Source organism: Linepithema humile, chromosome 4 (assembly GCF_040581485.1).
Source record: "Linepithema humile isolate Giens D197 chromosome 4, Lhum_UNIL_v1.0, whole genome shotgun sequence".
Classification (NCBI taxonomy): Eukaryota; Metazoa; Arthropoda; class Insecta; order Hymenoptera; family Formicidae; genus Linepithema; species Linepithema humile.
The window spans coordinates 24,571,792-24,594,673 of record NC_090131.1 but is presented as its reverse complement, the minus strand read 5'-3'; the positions used below and the strand labels follow the sequence as shown (position 1 = coordinate 24,594,673).

The 22,882-nt window shown below is 29.1% G+C and overlaps 1 protein-coding gene and 2 pseudogenes across 7 annotated transcripts; all 3 read left to right on the top strand.

Moving 5' to 3' along the window:
• Nucleotides 1-1,313: 1,313 nt before the first annotated feature.
• LOC136999570 (copper homeostasis protein cutC homolog) lies at nt 1,314-2,057 on the top strand (annotated as a pseudogene).
• Nucleotides 2,058-2,331: 274 nt separating this feature from the next.
• Nucleotides 2,332-22,877, top strand: LOC105669624 (probable inactive allantoicase). Of its 7 annotated transcripts, none has more exons than XM_067354425.1 (14): nt 2,332-2,518; nt 3,053-3,134; nt 3,340-3,411; nt 10,732-10,812; nt 11,019-11,090; nt 11,344-11,424; nt 11,631-11,702; nt 11,960-12,040; nt 12,335-12,397; nt 12,872-13,088; nt 13,223-13,317; nt 13,627-13,989; nt 14,164-14,343; nt 22,268-22,877. In XM_067354425.1, the coding sequence occupies exons 2-14, from the start codon at nt 3,060-3,062 to the stop codon at nt 22,400-22,402; spliced, it is 1,587 nt and encodes a 528-aa protein (XP_067210526.1). In that variant the 5' UTR covers nt 2,332-2,518; nt 3,053-3,059; the 3' UTR covers nt 22,403-22,877. The 7 variants fall into 7 exon arrangements, with proteins under 7 accessions (XP_067210526.1, XP_067210531.1, XP_067210525.1 ...); XM_067354424.1 differs by lacking the exon at nt 22,268-22,877 and adding an exon at nt 14,598-15,208 and having other exon boundaries at nt 2,333-2,518; XM_067354430.1 differs by lacking the exons at nt 14,164-14,343; nt 22,268-22,877 and having other exon boundaries at nt 13,627-13,782; nt 13,863-13,989.
• Nucleotides 9,006-10,222, top strand: LOC105669618 (copper homeostasis protein cutC homolog; annotated as a pseudogene).
• Nucleotides 22,878-22,882: the final 5 nt, after the last annotated feature.

Genomic DNA, 22,882 nt, shown 5'->3' with positions numbered 1-22,882 from the left:
TTCGTTCTATCAGTTTGTGCGCGTAATCGCGCATCTAAAATACATGAAAAAATATATATTTATACGTTTATCAATGAGCGAAGTGAATTTTATTATAACGTGCTAATAAGTGCTTTATATCTAATTTTAAATTCCATTGTCATCGCTTACCATAAAATTCGCTTAATATAACTATTATAACTATTATTTTATCATTATTATAATTAATATTATTTATGTGCGCTCGATTTGTTATTATTTTAGATGTATAATACAATATTACATTACGCTCCATAAACCTCGTTTTCGAAACTATCCCTCAAAATAAAAATTTTATATATTCTTGCAAATTATGTATCTATCCGCAATCCATATGCGTTTAAATTAATATAAAAAATATTATTCGCGCTATAACTGTGATATAATGAGATTTTAATCAATTCATCTAATAACAAAGTGAAATCATTATGGACAATCAAGTACCCGAAAAAAAAACTTTGCTCCAGATTTCAGTAATTACAAATAATACAGCAACATTGACGGAAAACTTGACTCTTCGTGATGTATTGTTATTATATTCTTTGCTGCACCGTCACAAGTAAATAGTTCACAACGTTATCAAACAGTTCGCGAAAAATAACTAACAAACCATATCGTTACCGTTTTCTGACAAAATACAAATAGCGAAACTCGCGTATGTTGATTCTCGTTGATTGACAAGATACAGGCTGGTGGTCATTTTTAATGTGCTATCAGCTGATGCAAACGTTTCGTGTTTACTTAAAAAAATTAATTCTCGCGGCGAATATATATCACAATTGATCTAATAATTTTGTTATTTGCTGGCTTAAATCTGCGCAGCATAAGCAAAAGTGTTACATAGATCAGTAATATGCCGTAAATGCAGCGGTACAATATATCTTTAATTTATTTAAACCTAAATTGACCTCAATCTCTCATCAGTCAATCTATCTGATCGATCAAGCAGCTGATAAGCCGAGGTAAGTCACAAATCATAAATGACATATCGTCATTCTCTCTAAGCAACTTTGTTTAACGTACAAAAATGCAAATGTCATTAATTATTCTTTTAAATATAATTCTTGTTTACTTTGGTTGATAATTTATCGGAGAGATTTAATTGTGCGCTGATTTGCCAGCATATGATGTATTTTTTTTACGACGTAAATTAATTAATTCTCAGAAAAATATTTCTTTAAAAAAGTGCAATTATATAATAAATTACATACATATACACATGCAAATACATTATTGCACTTGTATACAAATTAATATTAATCGATCTATCAATCGTCTGACTATTTACTACACTTTGTATCAACTTCTTAGAATCTGCGCGAAACGCTCGAAGAAGCAGCTAGCCGACTGGAGGTTTGTACGACTTTCTCGGAGTGGTAACTTAATACCGAGCGCAGGTTTGATTCAACAAATAAAAACTTTGACGATCATTACGCTTTACGTTATGATCTGCATTCGCAGCGGCAATTTCGTCTACGGCTACGAAGAGCTTGACGCTATGCTGCACGATTTGAAAATTCTCAAGCATCACGAAGTGAACGTATTTGTCTTTGGCGCGTTGATAGCCAATTGCAAAATCGACTTGTCGCATGTGAAAGAATCGTTTCCACTACACGACTCTTGCCGATGACGTTTCAACATGCTTTCGATCTAACGAACAATTGTCTTAAATCGATAGAAATCATCTCAAATCTTGGCTTCCAAAGAATTCTAACATTGGGACAGAAAAATACTGCTTTGGAAAAACTAGAGCTGATAAAAGCATTGTTGCAAAATGGCTTGATAATTATACCTGGAGTTGACATCACAAAAAATAACATTCAAAAAATTATGGAACCTGGTGCTAAACAATTTCACGTCTTGGCAAAGAGGAAAAAAATCGTGACCTATGTGAATAAAGTCAGGATGGGCACCAGCAAAAACGATTTTGTCAATGTAAAGAACTAGTTAAGTAATTAGTTAATATTATCAAAGGTCAATGTACCGTCTCGTGAAAGATTATATAAAAAATATTAATTATATATTTTTATATGGAAAGTATCTAAATACAATACGAACTCAATGTAATTAATTACTTTAAGACGAATAATGTTACATCATTGTATTTCTGTAATTTTGTATAATAAATTGGTTTTATTGTCCTCATTTGTCCAACAATGTTAAAGACTAAATACATAAATGCAAAATTATCGACAGTCGATCAATACAAGATAAATTCCAATTTTCATATTATCGATCCTGAGTTTACCATAATAATAAAGGCACGCTTCTAAACATCGTACAACACAAATCACGAGATGCTCAAATTTCAGAGGTCAGTTTCTTCAAGCCGTTGGAAGTGTTAGCAACATATTTTCCAAATTATCCTTCAAATCATATTAATTAAAAAAAACTATTCTATTTAAATGATTGTGTGTGAAATTAGTACATACATATAAAAATTCTATAATTCCGAGCAAAGTTCCAGTTTTCTTTTAAAAAATAAGTTCTAAGTATTCCGGTATGTATCGACCCTATATTCTAAATGATCGTATCAGTGAAATCATTAGAAATGTTTCTTAAAAGCATAAATTACTGTAAATTGTTAAATAGAAAAAATTATATAAGTATATATCTCAATTATTTATGCGATATACTTATCAAAACTTTAACGTCGGTTTATGTTGTCCAATAGAGGTGAAAATGAAGAACAGTATTGAATCTAATAACGAAGTCAACTTTAACGAATCAACATTATTATACGAAACCACATGCGTAAAAGTTATTTCTTTTTAAAACATGATTTTATATATAATTGTTGAGTCTTTATTTATACCTCTATTACTAATTACCACATATATATATATATATATATATATATATATATATATATATATAATGTATATAATATATATATATAAATTGATATAATGTAATATAAATTCTTGCAAGTACAAAAACAAGTTTTATATATATAAAAATTCCGTTAAGAACTCAATTATATATTCGATAAGGCTTATTTATGCCTAAACGCTGTTTTATGTTGCCTAATAAGGATAAACATGAGCAACAATCGATCGAAAAAAAAACAGAACAATCAACAATTAATGGAATCGTGCGAATTCACATGTACAAGAGTAAGTTCTTTGCAAAATGATCACGCCTACTTATTGCGCCTCTGTCTATACTTATATCGCTAATAATAGCTACATCTCGATTTGCCATAACGCGATATAAAATTGCAAATTTTTTTAAATATAAAAAAGGTTTTAAAAAATCTATTAAGAACTTAATTATATATTCGACAAGCTTATCTACATTGTTTTATGTCCTCTAATAAAGGTGAAAAAAAAGAGCAAAAATTCCAAACAGAAGGATAACTCTGAAGAATCGGGCGCAAATATATCCTCAAGAGTAAGTTCTTTTTAAAACGTGATTACACCTACTTGTTGTATTTCTGCCTGTTCCTCTATCGCTAATTATACATATTGTTTTGATACAATACAATATAAATGCAATATATATTGCAATCGTACTATAAATTTGCAAACTTTTGCAAGTATTAAAAAAAAGTTTTATATATATATACGAATGCCGTTAAAAACTCAATTATATATTCTACAAGCTTATCTATGCTTAAACGTTTTATGTTCTTTAATAAAGACAGAAACGGAGAGCAACGATAAATCCGAAGAGTTCGACAGTCCATGGAGACAGTCAATGGAATTAACCGAAGTCACATCCGAAAAAGTAATTTCTTTTTAAAGTGATTACTTAGTAGACAAAAAAAAATAACTGTATTATTGTTGGAGCAAACATACTTCTATGTACAAATATACTGGCTCCTATTGATATCACCAGTTTTCCAAATTTTTTAAGTATCTAAATAAAAAGCAAAACTCATTTTCTACTCGCTTTTAAACAATACTTTTAAGTTCTTTCTTTTATATACATATATATCACCATTTTCTCCAATAACTTAATACATTATTTTATTACCATGATAAATCACTTTTTTTATCGACTGATAAGAATTTAATAAAATAATTAAAAATTATAGAACGCAGCAAAAATTATATTTGCAACCGACGATTTTTACGGCGTGGCTGAAAATCTACTTAAAGTAAGTAGTTGTATAAAATATAACTAAAACTTCATATATAAACATACGTATTATTCCAATCTTGTAAAAGATATCAGATATGATAATAATATAAATAATTATAACAATCTAATTTACACAGTATCAAAATTTAAGAATCAAAGCTAGTTGTTCGTGTTGGAATTATAATTACAAATTGAAATTATGTATGTTTTTATTTCTGTTTCATGTTCAGTATGAAAAGTTACAGTGATATCAAAATCAATACAATGAATAAACAAGTAAGCAACAATTGCACGAACAACAAGTTTAGCTCTTGAACCTTGACATACTATAACTTAGATTGTCAAATCAACTGAGTAACAATTTTCTAATAATTATAACAATAAAATATATTTCGACATAATCGAGAACTAGTCTAAAAAGCATAGAATGTGTGTAGAAAATCTACAATTAATACATTCATCATTGCTGACGGTTTATTGTTGTTTTATTTCAGAATGATGATCCTGTATGCAATGAACACATGATGTTCAATAACAAAACCAACAACATTGTCGACGGATGGAAAACCCAAAAAATGCGAAATAAACGGCATAATTTTGTTATTATCAAGTTGGCCGGTGCAACTCGTATAATTTCCATTTTCATAAACACTGCCTGCTTTATCAACGAGTTTTCAGAAATTTCCGTACAAGGCAAAATGCTAACCGAACGTTCGTGAGAAATAACTTCTAGCAGCTTGTTAATCCTAACTTATTAATTTCATTATTATATTACTAATATTATAAATGACTTAATAATGATCCCTATTCGTAATCTATATGTTAATATAATTTATTGCAGGTTTAATTGGCATTAAATATAGGCCAAATCGTACAAATAAATTAGGCACATCTTGCAATATGAAAGACTACATATCCATGCACAATACTACAGAGGTCAATATTACAATATTATATATTTCAAAATCTATATTACTAAAATTTATATTATTCAACATATTTTACTTTTTTTTCAAATGGAAGTATTCAGAAGTATTAAAGAGTAATATAAACGAAAATAAATTATAAAACTTAATCTTAATTATATATATATAATTTCAACATATTTTTATATGTTTTATGACAATAGTCCTTTCGCCAAAAATGTCTTGCATATGAAAAATGTGTTGTTTCGTGATGATGGTCAATAGATCATTGATTGTCAAATGCAATTTCAGAATTGGAACTATTTGATTCCGCCATTCACTCTGAGCTCCGGATATCCATCTATGTGTAAAAAGTTCTTCAGCACTTTACAGCATGATGTAGTGAGCCATTTGCGACTCAATATTTTCCCAGACGGAGGTATTGCCAGATTACGCGCTTACGGAGTAGTGTTGCCCATGATTACAAAAATAAATAAGGACATTGATTTAATCTCCTCTTTGTATAATAGTCATTGTACATTATTCAGTGACAGTTCCATTGGACATCCTGATAATATTATTCTACCTAATGAAGCCACAAGCATTGTTGAAGGATGGAATACTGTAGAAAAACATTACAAACACTACAAATTTAATGAAACGTCATTCGATGAGGTACATAAAAACTGTATCAAGTACTAATTATGAAATTGCAGTTAATTATTTAACAATTCCATAAAGTAAATATTTCTTTTAGTGCAATATGTATTTTACATCAATATTAATGGAATATCTCTTTACATAAAGAAATAATTATTATTTACGCTCAATAATATGGCATAAAAATTTTAGATATTGGTCGAATCCTGGGCTTTATTTAGGTTGGGATGCAAAGGCACAGTCACTCATGTTGTTATCGATACAAGACTTTTCACTGGCAATGCTCCATACATGGTACGAGTGCAAGGATGTTTTGGAAAAACTGATGATAATTTAAACGACAAATGGGAAAAACTCATATCGGATGTTCATGTGAGCTAAGTTTAATTAATTTTTCACGTTTTGTGTATTTGGCTGTTTTTACTATATTATACAATATAATTTATATTTGTAATACACAATTAGCGCTTCTAATTAATCACTTCTACTATTTCAATTTATTCATATTAATGCAAGTGATAAGTGCCAATGTAACTTCACGAATGCACAAAATTTATGCAGAATGTCAGTATGAGCAAATTATAATCATATGCAATATTCTTTTTATAACTCAAATAATTTTACAGATAAATCCGGGCACGGAGCAATTTATTACTGTGGACAAAGATCAGAATTCTATCATAAATTGGGTGAAAATAACAATTAAACCAGATGGTGGTATATCTAGATTTCGAGTTTTTGGCGAACCTAAAATTGATTGGACAAAATAAATGGAAGCTCTAGAATAAGGTGATGACGATTTATGATAAATATCTTATACTAAGAAGAAAAAAAATTGTTGCTGTAACAATATTTTCACTATAATAATCTTTGTAACAATATCACTATAATAGTGCTTTTTAGCGTCAACTTTATTTTTATAGGTTTTCTATAATTATTTAATAAAATAAATTGAAGTAATAGCAATTCCTATAAAAATAAGTATCTGATCTATTATTATTTTACTACACAATTTTAGTTTTTCTCAGTATAATAATGACAATAATGATCAAACTGTAGCATTTCGCAAAGTAAAGAAAAACTGTTGATATTCTTTTATTCCATTGACTATTTTTCAAAAAATAGTTAAAAGAATGCATTTTCAATAACGCATCATAGTATTTTATATTGCTATAAATATTTATTTTATGGCGTTTTATGTTCTAAAGTGACTCAATAAATCATAATTTTTACTGCTACACAAGTTTATTGCATTAAATTCCTTTACTTCCTCGAGCCGCGAGTTTTAATGATGAATAACAAAGAAGGCCGATATTTGCCACCATTGTGGCGGGATATGACAATCATTTCCCGATGATGTCCACATCGCTTCACATTCATAAGGATAAATTATTATATTATTTTGTTTTGACGTAAACATAATAGGAAATTCAGACCATCCCCAATGCGAATCCTCCTCAAACTGTAATATTGCCGAACACGCTATACGAATAAATTAAAAAGATGCGCACGATTGTAAATCGGAAACGCGAATAAAATTTAATTAAATATATCGATTCGAATTAATAAAAAAAATATACACGTTTCGTTCTATCAGTTTGTGCGCATAATCGCGCATCTAAAATACGTGAAAAAAAATATATTTATACGTTCGTCAATGAGCGATGTGAATTTTATTATACCTGCTGATAAGTGTCTTATTTCTAATTTTAAATTCTATTATAATTAATATTATTTATGTGCGCTCGACTTGATATTATCTTAAATGTATAATACAATATTACATTACGCTCCATGAACCTCGTATTCATACCCAACCCCCAAAATAACAATTTTATATATTCTTGTAAATTACGTATCTTTCCGCAATCCATATGCGTATAAATTAATGCAAGAAATAATATTCGTGTTATAACTGTGATATAACTGAGATTTTAATCAATTTATCTAATAACAAAATAAAATCAGCATGGACAATCAAGTGCCCAGAGAAAAAACATTGTTTCAGATTTCAGTAATTACAAGTGATATAGCAACATTGACAGAAAACTTGACTCTTCGTGATGTATTGTTACTATATTCTTTGCTGCACCGTCACAAATAAATAGTTGACAACGTTATCAAACAGTTCGCGAAAAATAACTAACAAACGATATCGACACCGTTTTCTGACAAAATACAAATGGCGAGACTCGCGTATGTTGAATCCGAATGACGAGATACAGGCTGGTAGTCATTTCTAAAGTCACGGCCGCATTTACTATAAGGCGCATAAAGCGCAAGCTGAAGCCTCATTTTGAAATCTTACTCCTCACTAATGACAATATAAAAAACAACCTAGTTATAGTTGTAAAATAAAATACTTACTTTTAAATATTAAATTTATAATATAAAAACTAGAGGCCGCTAAAAAATTTGTTAGCGGTAATTGTTTATTAAATTAAGCCTTTTTGCATCATGTAATGCATGTCAACTTTTATTTTCAATAAACTTAAAAAAAAATGCGTATGAATTTGATTAACTGAAATAGATTTGTTCTTTTGAGGCCTCATAATGATGTTGCGCCTAGAGCCTCCAAAAATATAAATGCGGCCCTGTCTAAAGTGCTATCAGCTGATGCAGTCGTCTCGTGTTTGCTTGGAAAAATTAATTCTCGCGGTGTATTTATATCACAATTGATCTAATAATTTTTATTTGCTGGCTTAAATCTGCGCAGCATAAGCAAAAGTGTTACATAAATCAGTAATATGCCGTAAATGCAGCGGTACAATATATCTTTAATTTATTTAAACCTAAATTGACCTAAATCTCATCAGTCAATCTATCTGATCGATCAAGTAGCAAATAAGCCGAGGTAACTCACAAATCATAAATGACATTTCGTCATTCTCTCTAATGTTCTATCTACACCGAAGGATGATCCTGCTTGTAGCTCATCCGATCACTTTCGCCTTCAGTGTGATTCTCAATGTATTTCAATGCGTCTACATTACTCGCTCGAATGAGCAACAAGCAGGATCATCCTTCGGTGTAGATAGGGCATAAGCATCTTTGTTTAACGTACAGAAATGCAAATGTCTTTAATTATTTTTCTAAATATAATTCTTGTTTACTTTGGTTGATAATTTATCGGAAAGATTTAATCGTGCGCTGATTTGCCAGCATATGTAGTATTCTTTTTACGACGTAAATTAATTAATTCTCAGAAAAAAGTTTCTCTAAAAAAGTGCAATTATATATTAAATTACATACATATACACATGCAAATACATTAGTGCACTTGTAAAAAAATTAATATTAATCGATCTATCAATCGTTTGACTATTTACTACACTTTGTATCAACTTCTTAGAATCTGCGCAAAACGCTCGAAGAAGCAGCTAGCCGACTGAAGGTTTGTACGATTTTCTCGGAGTGGTAATTTAATACGGAGCGCAGGTTTGATTCAACAAATAAAAACTTTGACGACCATTGCGCTTTACGTTATGATCTGCATTCGCAGCAGCAATTTCGTCTACGGTTACGAAGAGCTTGACGCTCTTACGTTGTACGATTTGAAGATTCTCAAGCATCACGAAGTGAACGGACTCGTCTTTGGCGCGTTGATAGCCGATTGCAAAATCGACTTGTCGCATGTAAAAAATCGTTTCCGCTACACGACCCTTGCCGGTGACGTTTCATCATGTTTTCGATCCAACGAACAATTGTCTTAAATCGATAGAAATCATCGCAAATCTTGGCTTCCAAAAAATTCTAACAATGAGACAGAAGAATACTGCTTTGGAAAAACTAGAGCTGATAAAAGCATTGTTGTAAAATAATTTGATAATTATGCCTGGAGTTGACATCACAAAGAATAACAATCAAAAAATTATGGAACCTGGTGCTAAACAATTTCACGCCTTGGCGAAAAAAAAAATTGTGACCTATGTAAATAAAGTCACGATGGGCACGAGCAAAGACGATTTTGTCAATGTAAAGAATAAAGAACTAGTTAAGCAATTAATTAATATTATCAAGAATCAATGTACCGCCCCGTGAAAGATTATATAGAAAATAATATTAATTATATATTTTTATATGGATAGTATCTAAATACAATTCAAACTCAATGTAATTAATTACTTTAAGACGAATAATGTTACATCATTGTATTTCTGTAATTTTGTATAATAAATTGGTTTTTATTGTCCTCATTTGTCCAACAATGTTAAAGACTAAATACATAAATGCAAAATTATCGACAGTCGATCAATACAAGATAAATTCCAATTTTCATATTATCGATCCTCAGTTTACCATAATAATAAAGGCATGCTTCTAAACATCGTACAACACAAATCACGAGATGCTCAAATTTCAGAGGTCAGTTTCTTCAAGCCGTTGGAAGTGTTAGCAACATATTTTCCGAATTATCCTTCATATCATATTAATTAAAAAAAACTATTCTATTTAAATGATCGTGTGTGAAATTAGTACATACATATAAAAATTCTATAATTCCGAGCAAAGTTCCAGTTTTCTTTTAAAAAATAAGTTCTAAGTATTCCGGTATGTATCGACCCTATATTCTAAATGATCGTATCAGTGAAATCATTAGAAATGTTTCATAAAAGCATAAATTATTGTAAATTGTTAAATAGAATAAATTATATAAGTATATATCTCAATTATTTATGCGATATACTTATCAAAGCTTTAACGCTGGTTTATGTTGTCCAATAGAGGTGAAAATGAAGAACAGTATTGAATCTAATGACGAAGTCAACTTTAACGAATCAACATTATTATACGAAACCACATGCGCAAAAGTTATTTCTTTTTAAAACATAATTTTATATAATTATTGAGTCTTTATTTATACCTCTATTGCTAATTACTACATATATATATATATATATATATATATATATATATATATATATAACATTTTGATATAATGTAAAATAAATTCTTGCAAGTAAAAAAAAAGTTTTATATATAAAAATTTCGTTAAGAACTCAATTACATATTCGATAAAGCTTATTTATGCCTAAACGCTGTTTTATGTTGCTTTATAAAGGTAAACATGAGCCACAATCGATCGAAAGAAGAACACAACAATCAACAATTAATGGAATCGTGCGAATTCACATGCACAAGAGTAAGTTCTTTGCAAAATGATCACGCCTACTTATTGCGCTTCTGTCTATACTTATATCACTAATAATAGCTACATCTCGATTTGCCATAACGCGATATAAATTTGCAAATTTTTTTAAATATAAAAAAAAATTTCTTAAATTCTATTAAGAACTTAATTATATATTCGACAAGCTTATCTACATTGTTTTATGTTGTCTAATAAAGATGAAAAAAAAGAGCAAAAATTCCAAACAGAAGGATAACTCTGAAGAATCGGGCGCAAATATATCCTCAAGAGTAAGTTCTTTTTAAAACGTGATTACACCTACTTGTTGTATTTCTGCCTGTTCCTCTATCGCTAATTATACATATTGTTTTGATACAATACAATATAAATGCAATATATATTGCAATCGTACTATAAATTTGACAACTTTTGCAAGTATGAAAAAAAAGTTTTATATATATATACAAATGCCGTTAAAAACTCAATTATATATTCGATATAGCTTATTTATGCCTAAACGCTGTTTTATGTTGCTTAATAAAGGTAAACATGAGCGACAATCGATCGAAAGAAGAACACAACAATCAACAATTAATGGAATCGTGCGAATTCACATGTACAAGAGTAAGTTCTTTGCAAAATGATCACGCCTACTTATTGCGTCTCTGTCTATACTTATATCGCTAATAATAGCTACATCTCAATTTGCCATAACGCGATATAAATTTGCAAATTTTTTTAAATATAAAAAAAAAATTTTTTAATTCTATTAAGAACTTAATTATATATTCGACAAGCTTATCTACATTGTTTTATGTTGTTTAATAAAGATGAAAAAAAAGAGCAAAAATTCCAAACAGAAGGATAACTCTGAAGAATCGGGCGCAACCATATCCTCAAGAGTAAGTTCTTTTCAAAACGTGATTACACCTACTTGTTGTATTTCTGCCTGTTCCTCTATCGCTAATTATACATATTGTTTTGATACAATACAATATAAATGCAATATATAATGCAATCGTACTATAAATTTGCAAACTTTTGCAAGTATAAAAAAAAAATTTTATATATATATATATATATACAAATGCCGTTAAAAACTCAATTATATATTCTACAAGCTTATCTATGCTTAAACGTTTTATGTTGTTTAATAAAGACAGAAACGGAGAGCAACGCTGAATCTGAAGAGTTCGACTATCATCATTCATTGGAATTAAAAGAAGTCACATCCGAAAAAGTAATTTTTTTTTAAAGTGTGATTACTTAGTAAAGAAAAAATATATAACCGTATTGTTGTTGGAACAAACATGCTTCTATGTACAAATATACTGGTTCGTCACTAGTTTTTCAAATTTTTAAGCATTAAAATAGAGAACAGCACTCATTTTTCAGTTGCTTTTTTATAATTTCTTAAACTCTTCTCTTTTTTATCACCATTTTCTCTAATAACTTAATACATTATTCCACTCACATGATAAAGTACTTTATTAATCGACTGATAAGAATTCAATAAAATAATTGAAAATTATAGAACGGAGCAAAAATTATATTTGCAACCGATGATTTTTACGGCGTGGCTGAAAATCTACTTAAAGTAAGTAGTTGTAATAAATATAACAAAAATTTCATATATAAACATACATATTCTTTCAATATTATGAAAGATATCAAATATGATATAAATATAATAATTATAACAATCTAAATTACAGAGTATCAGAATTTAAGAATCAAAGCTGGTTGTACGTGTTGAAATTATATTTGCAAATTAAAATTATGTACGTTCCGATTTCAGATTCATCTTCAGTGTGAAAAGCTACAGTGATATCAAAGTCAACGCAATAAATAAATAAATAAATAACAGTTGCACGAACAACAAGTTATAGCTCTTTAGCCTTGACACACTATAATTTAGATTGTTAAATCTATTGAATCATAATTTTCTAATAATTATAACAATAAAATATATGCATAATCAAAAACTAATCTAAAAAGCATAGAATGTGTGTAGAAAATCTACAATTAATACATTCATCATTGCTGACGGTTTATTGTTGTTTTATTTCAGAATGATGATCCTGTATGCAATGAACACATGATGTTCAGTAACAAAACCAACAACAATGTCGACGGATGGAAAACCCAAAAAATGCGAAATGAACGGCATAATTTTGTTATTATCCAATTACCCGGTGCAACTGTTATACAGTCCATTTGTATAAACACTGCCTGCTTTATCAACGAGTTTTCAGAATTTTCCGTACAAGGCAAAATGCTATCCGAATGTTCGTGAGAAATAACTTATAAGTAGCGACTTGTTAATCCTAACTTATTAATCTCATTATTATATTACTAATATTATAAATAACTTAATAATTATCCCAAATTGTAATCTATATGTTAATATAATTTATTGCAGGTTTAATTGGCATTAAATATAAGCCAAATCGTACAAATAAATTAGGCACATCTTGCAATATGAAAGACTACATATCCATGCACGATAATACAAAGGTCAATATTATAATATTATATATTTCAAAATCTATATTACTAAAATTTATATTATCCAACATATTTTACTATTTTTTCAAATGGAAGTATTCAGAAGTATTGAAGAGTAATATAAACGAGCATAAATTATAAAACTTAAGCTTAATTATATATATATATATATATATATATATATATATATATAATTACAACATATTTTTATATGTTTTATAACAATAGTCCTTTCGCCAAAAATGTCTTGCATATAAAAAATGTGTTACGTTTCGTGATGATGGTCAATAGGTCATTGATTGTCAAATGAAATTTCAGGATTGGAACTATTTGATTTTACCATCCACTCTGAGCTCCGGCTATCCATCTATGTGTAAAAAGTCCTTCTGCGTCTTACCGCATTACAACGTGACCCATTTGCGACTCAATATTTTCCCAGACGGAGGTATTGCCAGATTTCGCGCTTACGGAAAGGTGATACCCGCCGTTACACCAATAAATAGGGACATTGATTTAATCTCCTCTTTGTATAATAGTCATTGTACATTATTCAGTGACAGTTCCATTGGACATCCTAATAATATTATTCTACCTAATGAAGCCACAAGCATTGTTGAAGGATGGAATACTGTAGAAAAACATTACAAATACTACAAATTTAATGAAACGTCATTCGATGAGGTACTTAAAACTGTATCAAGTACTAATTATGAAATTGCAGTCAATTATTTAAAAATTCCATAAAGTAAATATATCCTAGTGCATTATGTATTTTACATCAATATTAATAGAATATCTCTTTACATTAAGAAATAATTATTATTTACGCTGAATAATTTGGCATAAAAATTTTAGATATCGGTCGAATCCTGGGCTATATTTAGGTTGGGATGCAGAGGCACAGTCACTCATGTTGTTATTGATACAAGACTTTTCACTGGCAATGCTCCATACATGGTACGAGTGCAAGGATGTTTTGGAAAAACTGATGATAATTTAAACGACAAATGGGAAAAACTCATATCGGATGTTCATGTAAGCTAAGTTTAATTAATTTTTCACGTGTTGTGTATTTGGCTGTTTTTACCATATTATACAATATAATTTATATTTGTATTACACAATTGACGCTTCCAATTAATCACTTCTACTATTTCAATTTATTCATATTAATGAAAGTGATAAGTGCCAATGGAACTTCACGAATGCACAAAATTTTTGTAAAATGTCAGTATGAGCAAATTATAATCATATGCAATATTCTTTTTATAATTCAAATAATTTTACAGATAAATCCGGGCACGGAGCTATCTATTACTGTGGACAAAGATCAGAATTCTATCGTAAATTGGGTGAAAATAACAATTAAACCAGATGGTGGTATATCTAGATTTCGAGTTTTTGGCAAACCAAAGATTCTTAGACAGAAAATATGAAAGCTCTAGAATATGGTGATGACGATTTATGATAAATATCTTATACTAAGAAAAAAAAAATTGTTGCAGTAACAATATTTTCACTATAATAGTCTTTGTAATGATATCACTATAATAGTGCTTTTTAGCGTCAACTTTATTTTTATAGGTTTTCTATAATTATTTAATAAAATAAATTGAAGTAATAGCAATTCCCATAAAAATAAGTATCTCGACTATAATTTTACTACACAATTTTAGTTTTTCTCAGTATAATAATGACAATAATGATCAAACTGTAGCATTTAGCAAAGTAAAGAAAAACTGTTCATATTCTTTTATTCCATTGATTATTTTTCAAAAAATAGTTAAAGAATGCATTTTCAATAACGCATCATAGTATTTTATATTGCTATAAATATTTATTTTATAGCGTTTTATGTTCTAAAGTGACTCAATAAATCATAATCTTCACTGCTACACAAGTTTAGTGCATTGAATTCCTTTACTTCCTCGAGCCGCGAGTTTTGATAATGAATAACAAAAAAGGCCGATATCTGCCACCATCGTGGCGGGATATGACAATCATTTCCCGATGATGTCCACATCGCTTTACATTCATATAAAGATAAATTATTATATTATTTTGATTTGACGTAAACATAATAGGAAATTCAGACCGTCCCCAATGCAAATCCTCCTCAAACTGTGACATTGCCGAACACGCTATACGAATATATTAAAAAGATGCGCACAATTGCAAATCGGAAACGCGAATACGATTTAATTAAATATATCGATTCCAATTAGTAAAAAATATATACACGTTTCGTTCTATCAGTTTGTGCGCATAATTGCGCATCTAAAATACGTGAAAAAAAATATATTTATACGTTCGTCAATGAGCGATGTGAATTTTATTATACCGTGCTGATTAGTGTCTTATTTCTAATTTTAAATTCCATTGTCATCGCTTATCATAAAATTTACTTAATATAACTATTATAACTATTTTTTTATTATTATTATAATTAATATTATTTATGTGCGCTTGACTTGATATTATCTTAAATGTATAATACAATATTACATTACGCTCCATGAACCTCATATTCAAACCTATCCCTCAAAATAAGAATTTTATATATTCTTGTAAATTATGTATCTTTCCGCAATCCATATGCAATTAAATTAATACAAGAAATATTATTTGTGCTATAACTGTGATATAACTAAAATTTTAATCAATTTATCTAATAACAAAATAAAATCATCAAGGACAATCAAGTGCCCAGAGAAAAAACATTGTTTCAGATTTCAGTAATTACAAGTAATATAGCAACATTGACGGAAAACTTGACTCTTCGTGATGTATTGTTACTATATTCTTTGCTGCACCGTCACAAGTAAATAGTTGACAACGTTATCAAACAGTTCGCGAAAAATAACTAACAAACGATATCGACACCGTTTTCTGACAAAATACAAATGGCGAGACTCGCGTATGTTGATTCCGAATGACGAGATACAGGCTGGTAGTCATTTCTAAAGTCACGGCCGCATTTACTATAAGGCGCATTAAGCGCAAGCTAAAGCCTCATATTGAAATCTTACTTTTCACTAATAACAATATAAAAAACAGCCTAGTTATAGTTGTAAAATAAAATACTTACTTTTAAATATTAAATTTATAATATAAAAACTAGAGGCCGCTGAAAAATTTGTAAGCGGTAATTGTTTATTAAATTAAGCCTTTTTGCATCATGTAATGCATGTCGACTTTTATTTTCAATAAACTTAAAAAAAAAATGCGTATGAATTTGATTAACTAAAATAGACTTATTCTTTTCAGACCTCATAATGATGTTGCGCCTAGAGCCTCCAAAAAAATAAACGCGGCCCTGTCTAAAGTGCTATCAGCTGATGCAGTCGTCTCGTGTTTGCTTGGAAAAATTAATTCTCGCGGCGAATATATATCACAATTGATCTAATAATTTTGTTATTTGCTGGCTTAAATCTGCGCAGCATAAGCAAAAGTGTTACATAGATCAGTAATATGCCGTAAATGCAGCGGTACAATATATCTATAATTTATTTAAACCTAAATTGACCTAAATCTCATCAGTCAATTTATCTGATCGATTAAGTAGCTAATAAGCCGAGGTAACTAACAAATCATAAATGACATTTCGTCATTCTCTCTAATGCCCTATCTACACCGAAGGATGATTCTGCTTGTAGCTCATCCAATCACTTTCGCCTTCAGTGTGATTTTCAATGTGTTTCAATGCGTCTACATTACTCGCTCGAATGAGCCACAAGCAGGATCATCCTTCGGTGTAGATAGGGCATAAGCAACTTTGTTTAACGTACAGAAATACAAATGTCATTAATTATTTTTCTAAATATAATTCTTGTTTACTTTGGTTGATAATTTATCGGAAAAATTTAATCGTGCGCTGATTTGCCAGCATATAATGTATTCTTTTTACGACGTAAATTAATTAATTTTCAGAAAAAAGTTTCTCTAAAAAAGTGCAATTATATATTAAATTACGTACATATACACATGCAAATACATTAGTGCACTTGTAAAAAAATTAATATTAATCGATCTATCAATCGTCTGACTATTTACTACACTTTGTATCAACTCCTTAGAATCTGCGCGAAACGCTCGGAGAAGCAGCTAGCCGACTGAGGTTTGTACGACTTTCTCGGAATGGTAATTTAATACCGAGCGCAGGTTTGATTCAACAAATAAAAACTTTGACGACCATTGCGCTTTACGTTATGATCTGCATTCGCAGCGGTAATTTCGTCTACGGCTACGAAGAGCTTGACGCTCTTACGCTGTACGATTTGAAGATTTTCAAGCATCACGAAGTGAACGGACTCGTCTTTGGCGCGTTGATAGCCGATTGCAAAATCGACTTGTCGCATGTGAAAGAATCGTTTCCGCTACACGACTCTTGCCGATGACGTTTCAACATGCTTTCGATCTAACGAACCATTGTCTTAAATCAATAAAAATCATCGCAAATCTTGGCTTCCAAAGAATTTTAACATTGGGATAGAAAAATACTGCTTTGGAAAAACTAGAGCTGATAAAAGCATTGTTGCAAAATTACTTGATAATTATACCTGGAGTTGACATCACAAACAATAACATTCAAAAAATTATGGAACCTGGTGCTAAACAATTTCACGCCTTGGCGAACAGGAAAAAATCGTAACCTATGTGAATAAAGTCAGGATGGGCACCAGCAAAGACGATTTTGTCAATGTAAAAAACTAGTTAAGGAATTTGTTAATATTATCAAAAGTCAATGTACCGCCCCGTGAAAGATTATATAGAAAATAATATTAATTATATATTTCTATATGAATAGTATCTAAATACAATACGTTCTCAATGTATTTAATTACTTTAAGACGAATAATGTTACATCATTGTATTTCTGTAATTTTGTATAATAAATTGATTTGTATTATCCTCATTTGTCCAACAATGTTAAAGATTAAATACATATATACAATAATTATCGACGGTCGATCAATGCAAGATAAATTCCAATTTTCGTATTATCGATCCTCAGTTTACCATAATAATAAAGGCATGCTTCAAAACATTGTACAACACAAATCACGAGATGCTCAAATTTCAGAGGTCAGTTCCTCTAAGCCGTTAGAAGTGTTAGCAACATATTTTCCAAATTATTTAAATCGTATTAATTAAAAAAAACTATTCTATTTAAATGGTCGTGTGTGAAATTATAGTACATAGATATTAAAATTCTATAATTCCGAGCAAAGTTCCAGTCTTCTTTTAAAAAATAAGTTCTAAGTATTCCGGTATGTATCGACCCTCTATTCTAAATGATCATATCAGTGAAATCATTAGAAATGTTTTATAAACGCGTAGATTACTGTGAATTGTTAAATAAAAAAAATTATATAAATATATATCTTAATCATTTATGCGATATGCTTATCAAAGCTTTAACGCTGATTTATGTTGTCCAATAGAGGTGAAAATGAAAAAAGGTACTCAATCTAATGACGAAGTCAATTTTAACGAATTAATTTCATTATACGAAGCCACATGTGCAAAAGTTATTTCTTTTTAAAACATTTTATATAATTGTTGTGTCTTTATCTATATCTCTATTGCTAATGACTACATTTATATATAACGTTTTGATATAATGTAATATAAATTTTTGCAAGTATAAAAAAAGTTTTAAAAATTTCGTTAAGAACTCAATTATATATTCGTAAAAACTTATTTATGCCTAAACGCTGTTTTATGTTGCTTAATGAAGGTAAACATGAGCAACAATAGTTCGAAAGAAGAACGCAACATTCAACAATTAATGGAATCGTGCGAAATCACATCTACAAAAGTAAGTTCTTTGCAAAATGATCACGCCTACTTATTGCGCCTCTGTTTATACTTATATCGCTAATAATACATCTCAATTGGTCATAACGCAATATAAATTTGCAAATTTTTTAAATATGAACAAAAGTTTTAAGAATACCATTAAAAACTTAATTACATATTCGACAAGCTTATCTATGTTTTATGTTGTCTAATAAAGGTAAAAAAAAGGAGCAAAAATTCCAAACAGAAGAATAACTCTGAAGAATCGGGCAAAGATATATCTTCAAAAGTAAGTTTTTTTTAAAACGTGATTGCACCTACTTATTGTATCTCTGCCTATTCCTCTATCGCTAATTATACATATTGTTTTAATACATTATAATATAAATGCAATATATGTATATTGCAATCGTAGTAAAAATTTGCAAACATTTGCAAGTATAAAAAAAAAGTTTTATGAATGCCGTTGAAAAGTGAATTATATGTTCTACAAGCTTATCTATGCTTAAACGTTTTATGTTGTTTAATAAAGACAGAAACGGAGAACAACGCTGAATCTGAAAAGCTCGACTGGGATGAGTCAAAGGAATTAATCGACGTCACATCCGAAAAAGTAAGTACTTTTTAAAGTTTGATTACTTCGTAGACAAAAGAAGTAAACTGTATTGTTGTTGAAGCAAACATACTTGTATGTACAAGCATACTGGCTCGTCATTAGTTTTCCGAATTTTTTAAGTATTAAAATATAAGAATCACTCATTTTTCAATAGCTTTTTTATAATTTTTTAAGTTCTTCTCTTTACTGTCACCATTTTCTCTAATAACTTAATACATTATTCCACTCACATGATAAAGCACTTTATTAATCGACTAATAAAAATTCAATAAAATAATTGAAAATTATAGAACGGAGCAAAAATTATATTTGCAACCGATGATTTTTACGGAGTGGCTGAAAATCTACTTAAAGTAAGTAGTTGTATTAAATATAACTAAAACTTCATATATAAACATACATATTCTTCCAATATTGTAAAAGATATCAAATATGATATAAATATAATAATTATAACAATCTAAATTACAGAGTATCAGAATTTAAGAATCAAAGCTGGTTGTTCGTGTTGGAATTATAATTACAAATTAAAATTATGTACGTTTCGATTTCAGATTCATCTTCAGTGTGAAAAGCTACAGTGATATCAAAGTCAACGCAATAAATAAATAAATAAATAACAGTTGCACGAACAACAAGTTATAGCTCTTGAGCCTTGACACACTATAATTTAGATTGTTAAATCTATTGAATCATAATTTTCTAATAATTATAACAATAAAATATATGCATAATCAAAAACTAATCTAAAAAGCACAGAATATGTGTAGAAAATCTGCAATTAATACATTCATCAACGCTGGCGGTTTATTCTTGTTTTATTTCAGAATCATGATCCTGTATGCAATGAACACACGATTTTCGATAACAAAACCAACAACAATGTCGACGGATGGAAAACTCAAAAAATGCGAAATGAACGGCATAATTTTGTTATTATCCAACTGGCCGGTTCAACTCTTATACATAACATTTGCATAGACACTGCCTGCTTTATCGACAACAAGTTTTCAGAATTTTCCGTACAAGGCGGAATGCTACCCAAACGTTCGTGAGAAATAACTTCTAGCGACTTGTTAATCCTAACTTATTAATCTCATTATTATATTACTAATATTATAAATGACTTAATAATGATAACTATTTGTAATCTATATGTTAATATAATTTATTGCAGGTTTAATTGGCGTTAAATATAAGCAAAATCGTATAAATAAATTAGGCACATCTTGCAATATGGAAGACTACTTACGCATGCACAATAATACAGAGGTCAATATTGCAATATTATATAATCCAAAATCTATATTACTAAAATTTATATTATGTAACATATTTTACTTGTTTTATCAAATGGAAGTATTAAGAAGTATTAAAAAGTAATATAAGCAAAGATAAATTATAAAACTTAATCTCAATTTTATACATATATATATATAATTACAACTTATTTTTATAACATGTTTTATAACAATAATCCTTTCGCCAAAAATATCTTGCATATGAGAAATGTGTTACGTTTCATGATAATAGTCAATAGATCATTAATTGTCAAATGCAATTTCAGAATTGGGAATGTTTGATATCGCAATCCGATGTAAGCCCCGGCTATCCATCTATATGTAAAAAGTTTTTCGACGTGTTACCGCAAAATACAGCGACCCATTTGCGACTTAATATTTTCCCAGACGGAGGAATTGCCAGATTACGCGCTTACGGAAAAGTGGCGCCCATCATTACACCAATAAATAAGAGCATTAATTTAATCTCCTCTTTATATAGTAGTCATTGTACGTTATTCAGTGACAGTTCCATTGGACATCCTAATAATATTATTCAACCTAATGAAGCCACAAGCATTATTGACGGATGGGATACTGTAAAAAAACCTTACAAAAACTACAAATTAAATATAACGTCATTCGATGAGGTACATAAAAACTATATCAAGCACTAATTATGAAATTGCAGTCAATTATTTAAAAATTCCATAAAATAAATATTTCTTTTAGTGAAATTTGTATTTTACATCAATATTAATAAAATATCTCTTTACATAAAGAAATAATTATTATTTACGCTCAATAATTTAACATAAAAATTTTAGATATTGGGCGGATCTTGGGCTGTATTTAAGTTGGGATGCAGTGGCACAATCACTCATGTTGTTATCGATACAAAACTTTTCACTGGCAATGCTCCATACATGGTACGAGTGCAAAAATGTTTTAGCAAAACAAATGACAATTTAAACAATAAATGGGAAAAACTCCTATCGGATGTTCATGTGAGCTACATTTAATTAATTTTTCACGTTTTGAGTATTTGGCTGATTTTACTATATCATACAATATAATTTATATTTGTAATACACAATTAGCGCTTCTAATTAATCACTTCTACTATTTCAATTTATTCATATTAATGAAAATGATAAGTGCCAATGTAACTTCACAAATGCACAAAATTTTTGTAAAATGTCAGTATGAGCAAATTATAATCATACGCAATATTCTTTTTATAACTCGAATAATTTTACAGATAAATCCGGGCACGGAGCAATTTATTACTGTGGACAAAGATCAGAATTCTATCGTAAATTGGGTGAAAATAACAATTAAACCAGATGGTGGTATATCTAGATTTCGAATTTTTGGCAAACCTGAAGCTGATTAGACAAAAAAAATGCAAGCTCTAGAATATGGTGATAACAATTTATTATCAATATCTTGTACTAAGAAAAAAAAATTGTTGCAGTAACAATATTTTCACTATAATCCTTGTAACGATATCACTGTAATAGTGCTTTTTAGCGTCAACTTTATTTTTATAGGTGTTCTAATTATTTAATAGAAGTAAATTGAAGTAATAGCAATTCCTATAAAAATAAGTATCTGGGCTATAATTATTTTACTACACAATTTTAGTTTTTTTCAGTATAATAATGACAATAATGATCAAACTGTAGTATTTAGCAAAGTAAAAAAAAACTGTTGATATTCTTTTATTCCACTTATTATTTTTCCAAAAATAGTTAAAAAATGCATTTTTAATAACGCATCATGGTATTTTATATTGCTATAAATATTTATTTTATAGCATTTTATATTATAAAGTGACTAAATAAATCATAATCTTTACTGCTACACAAGTTTA

Coding starts and splice junctions, on each gene's coding strand:
- LOC105669624 (XM_067354424.1), top strand. CDS start 3,060: ATGAGCAACAATCGATCGAAAAAAAAACAGAACAATCAACAATTAATG. Junction 13,089..13,222: donor AGGCAAAATGCTATCCGAAT/GTTCGTGAGAAA, acceptor AATTTATTGCAG/GTTTAATTGGCATTAAATAT. Junction 13,318..13,626: donor CCATGCACGATAATACAAAG/GTCAATATTATA, acceptor ATGAAATTTCAG/GATTGGAACTATTTGATTTT.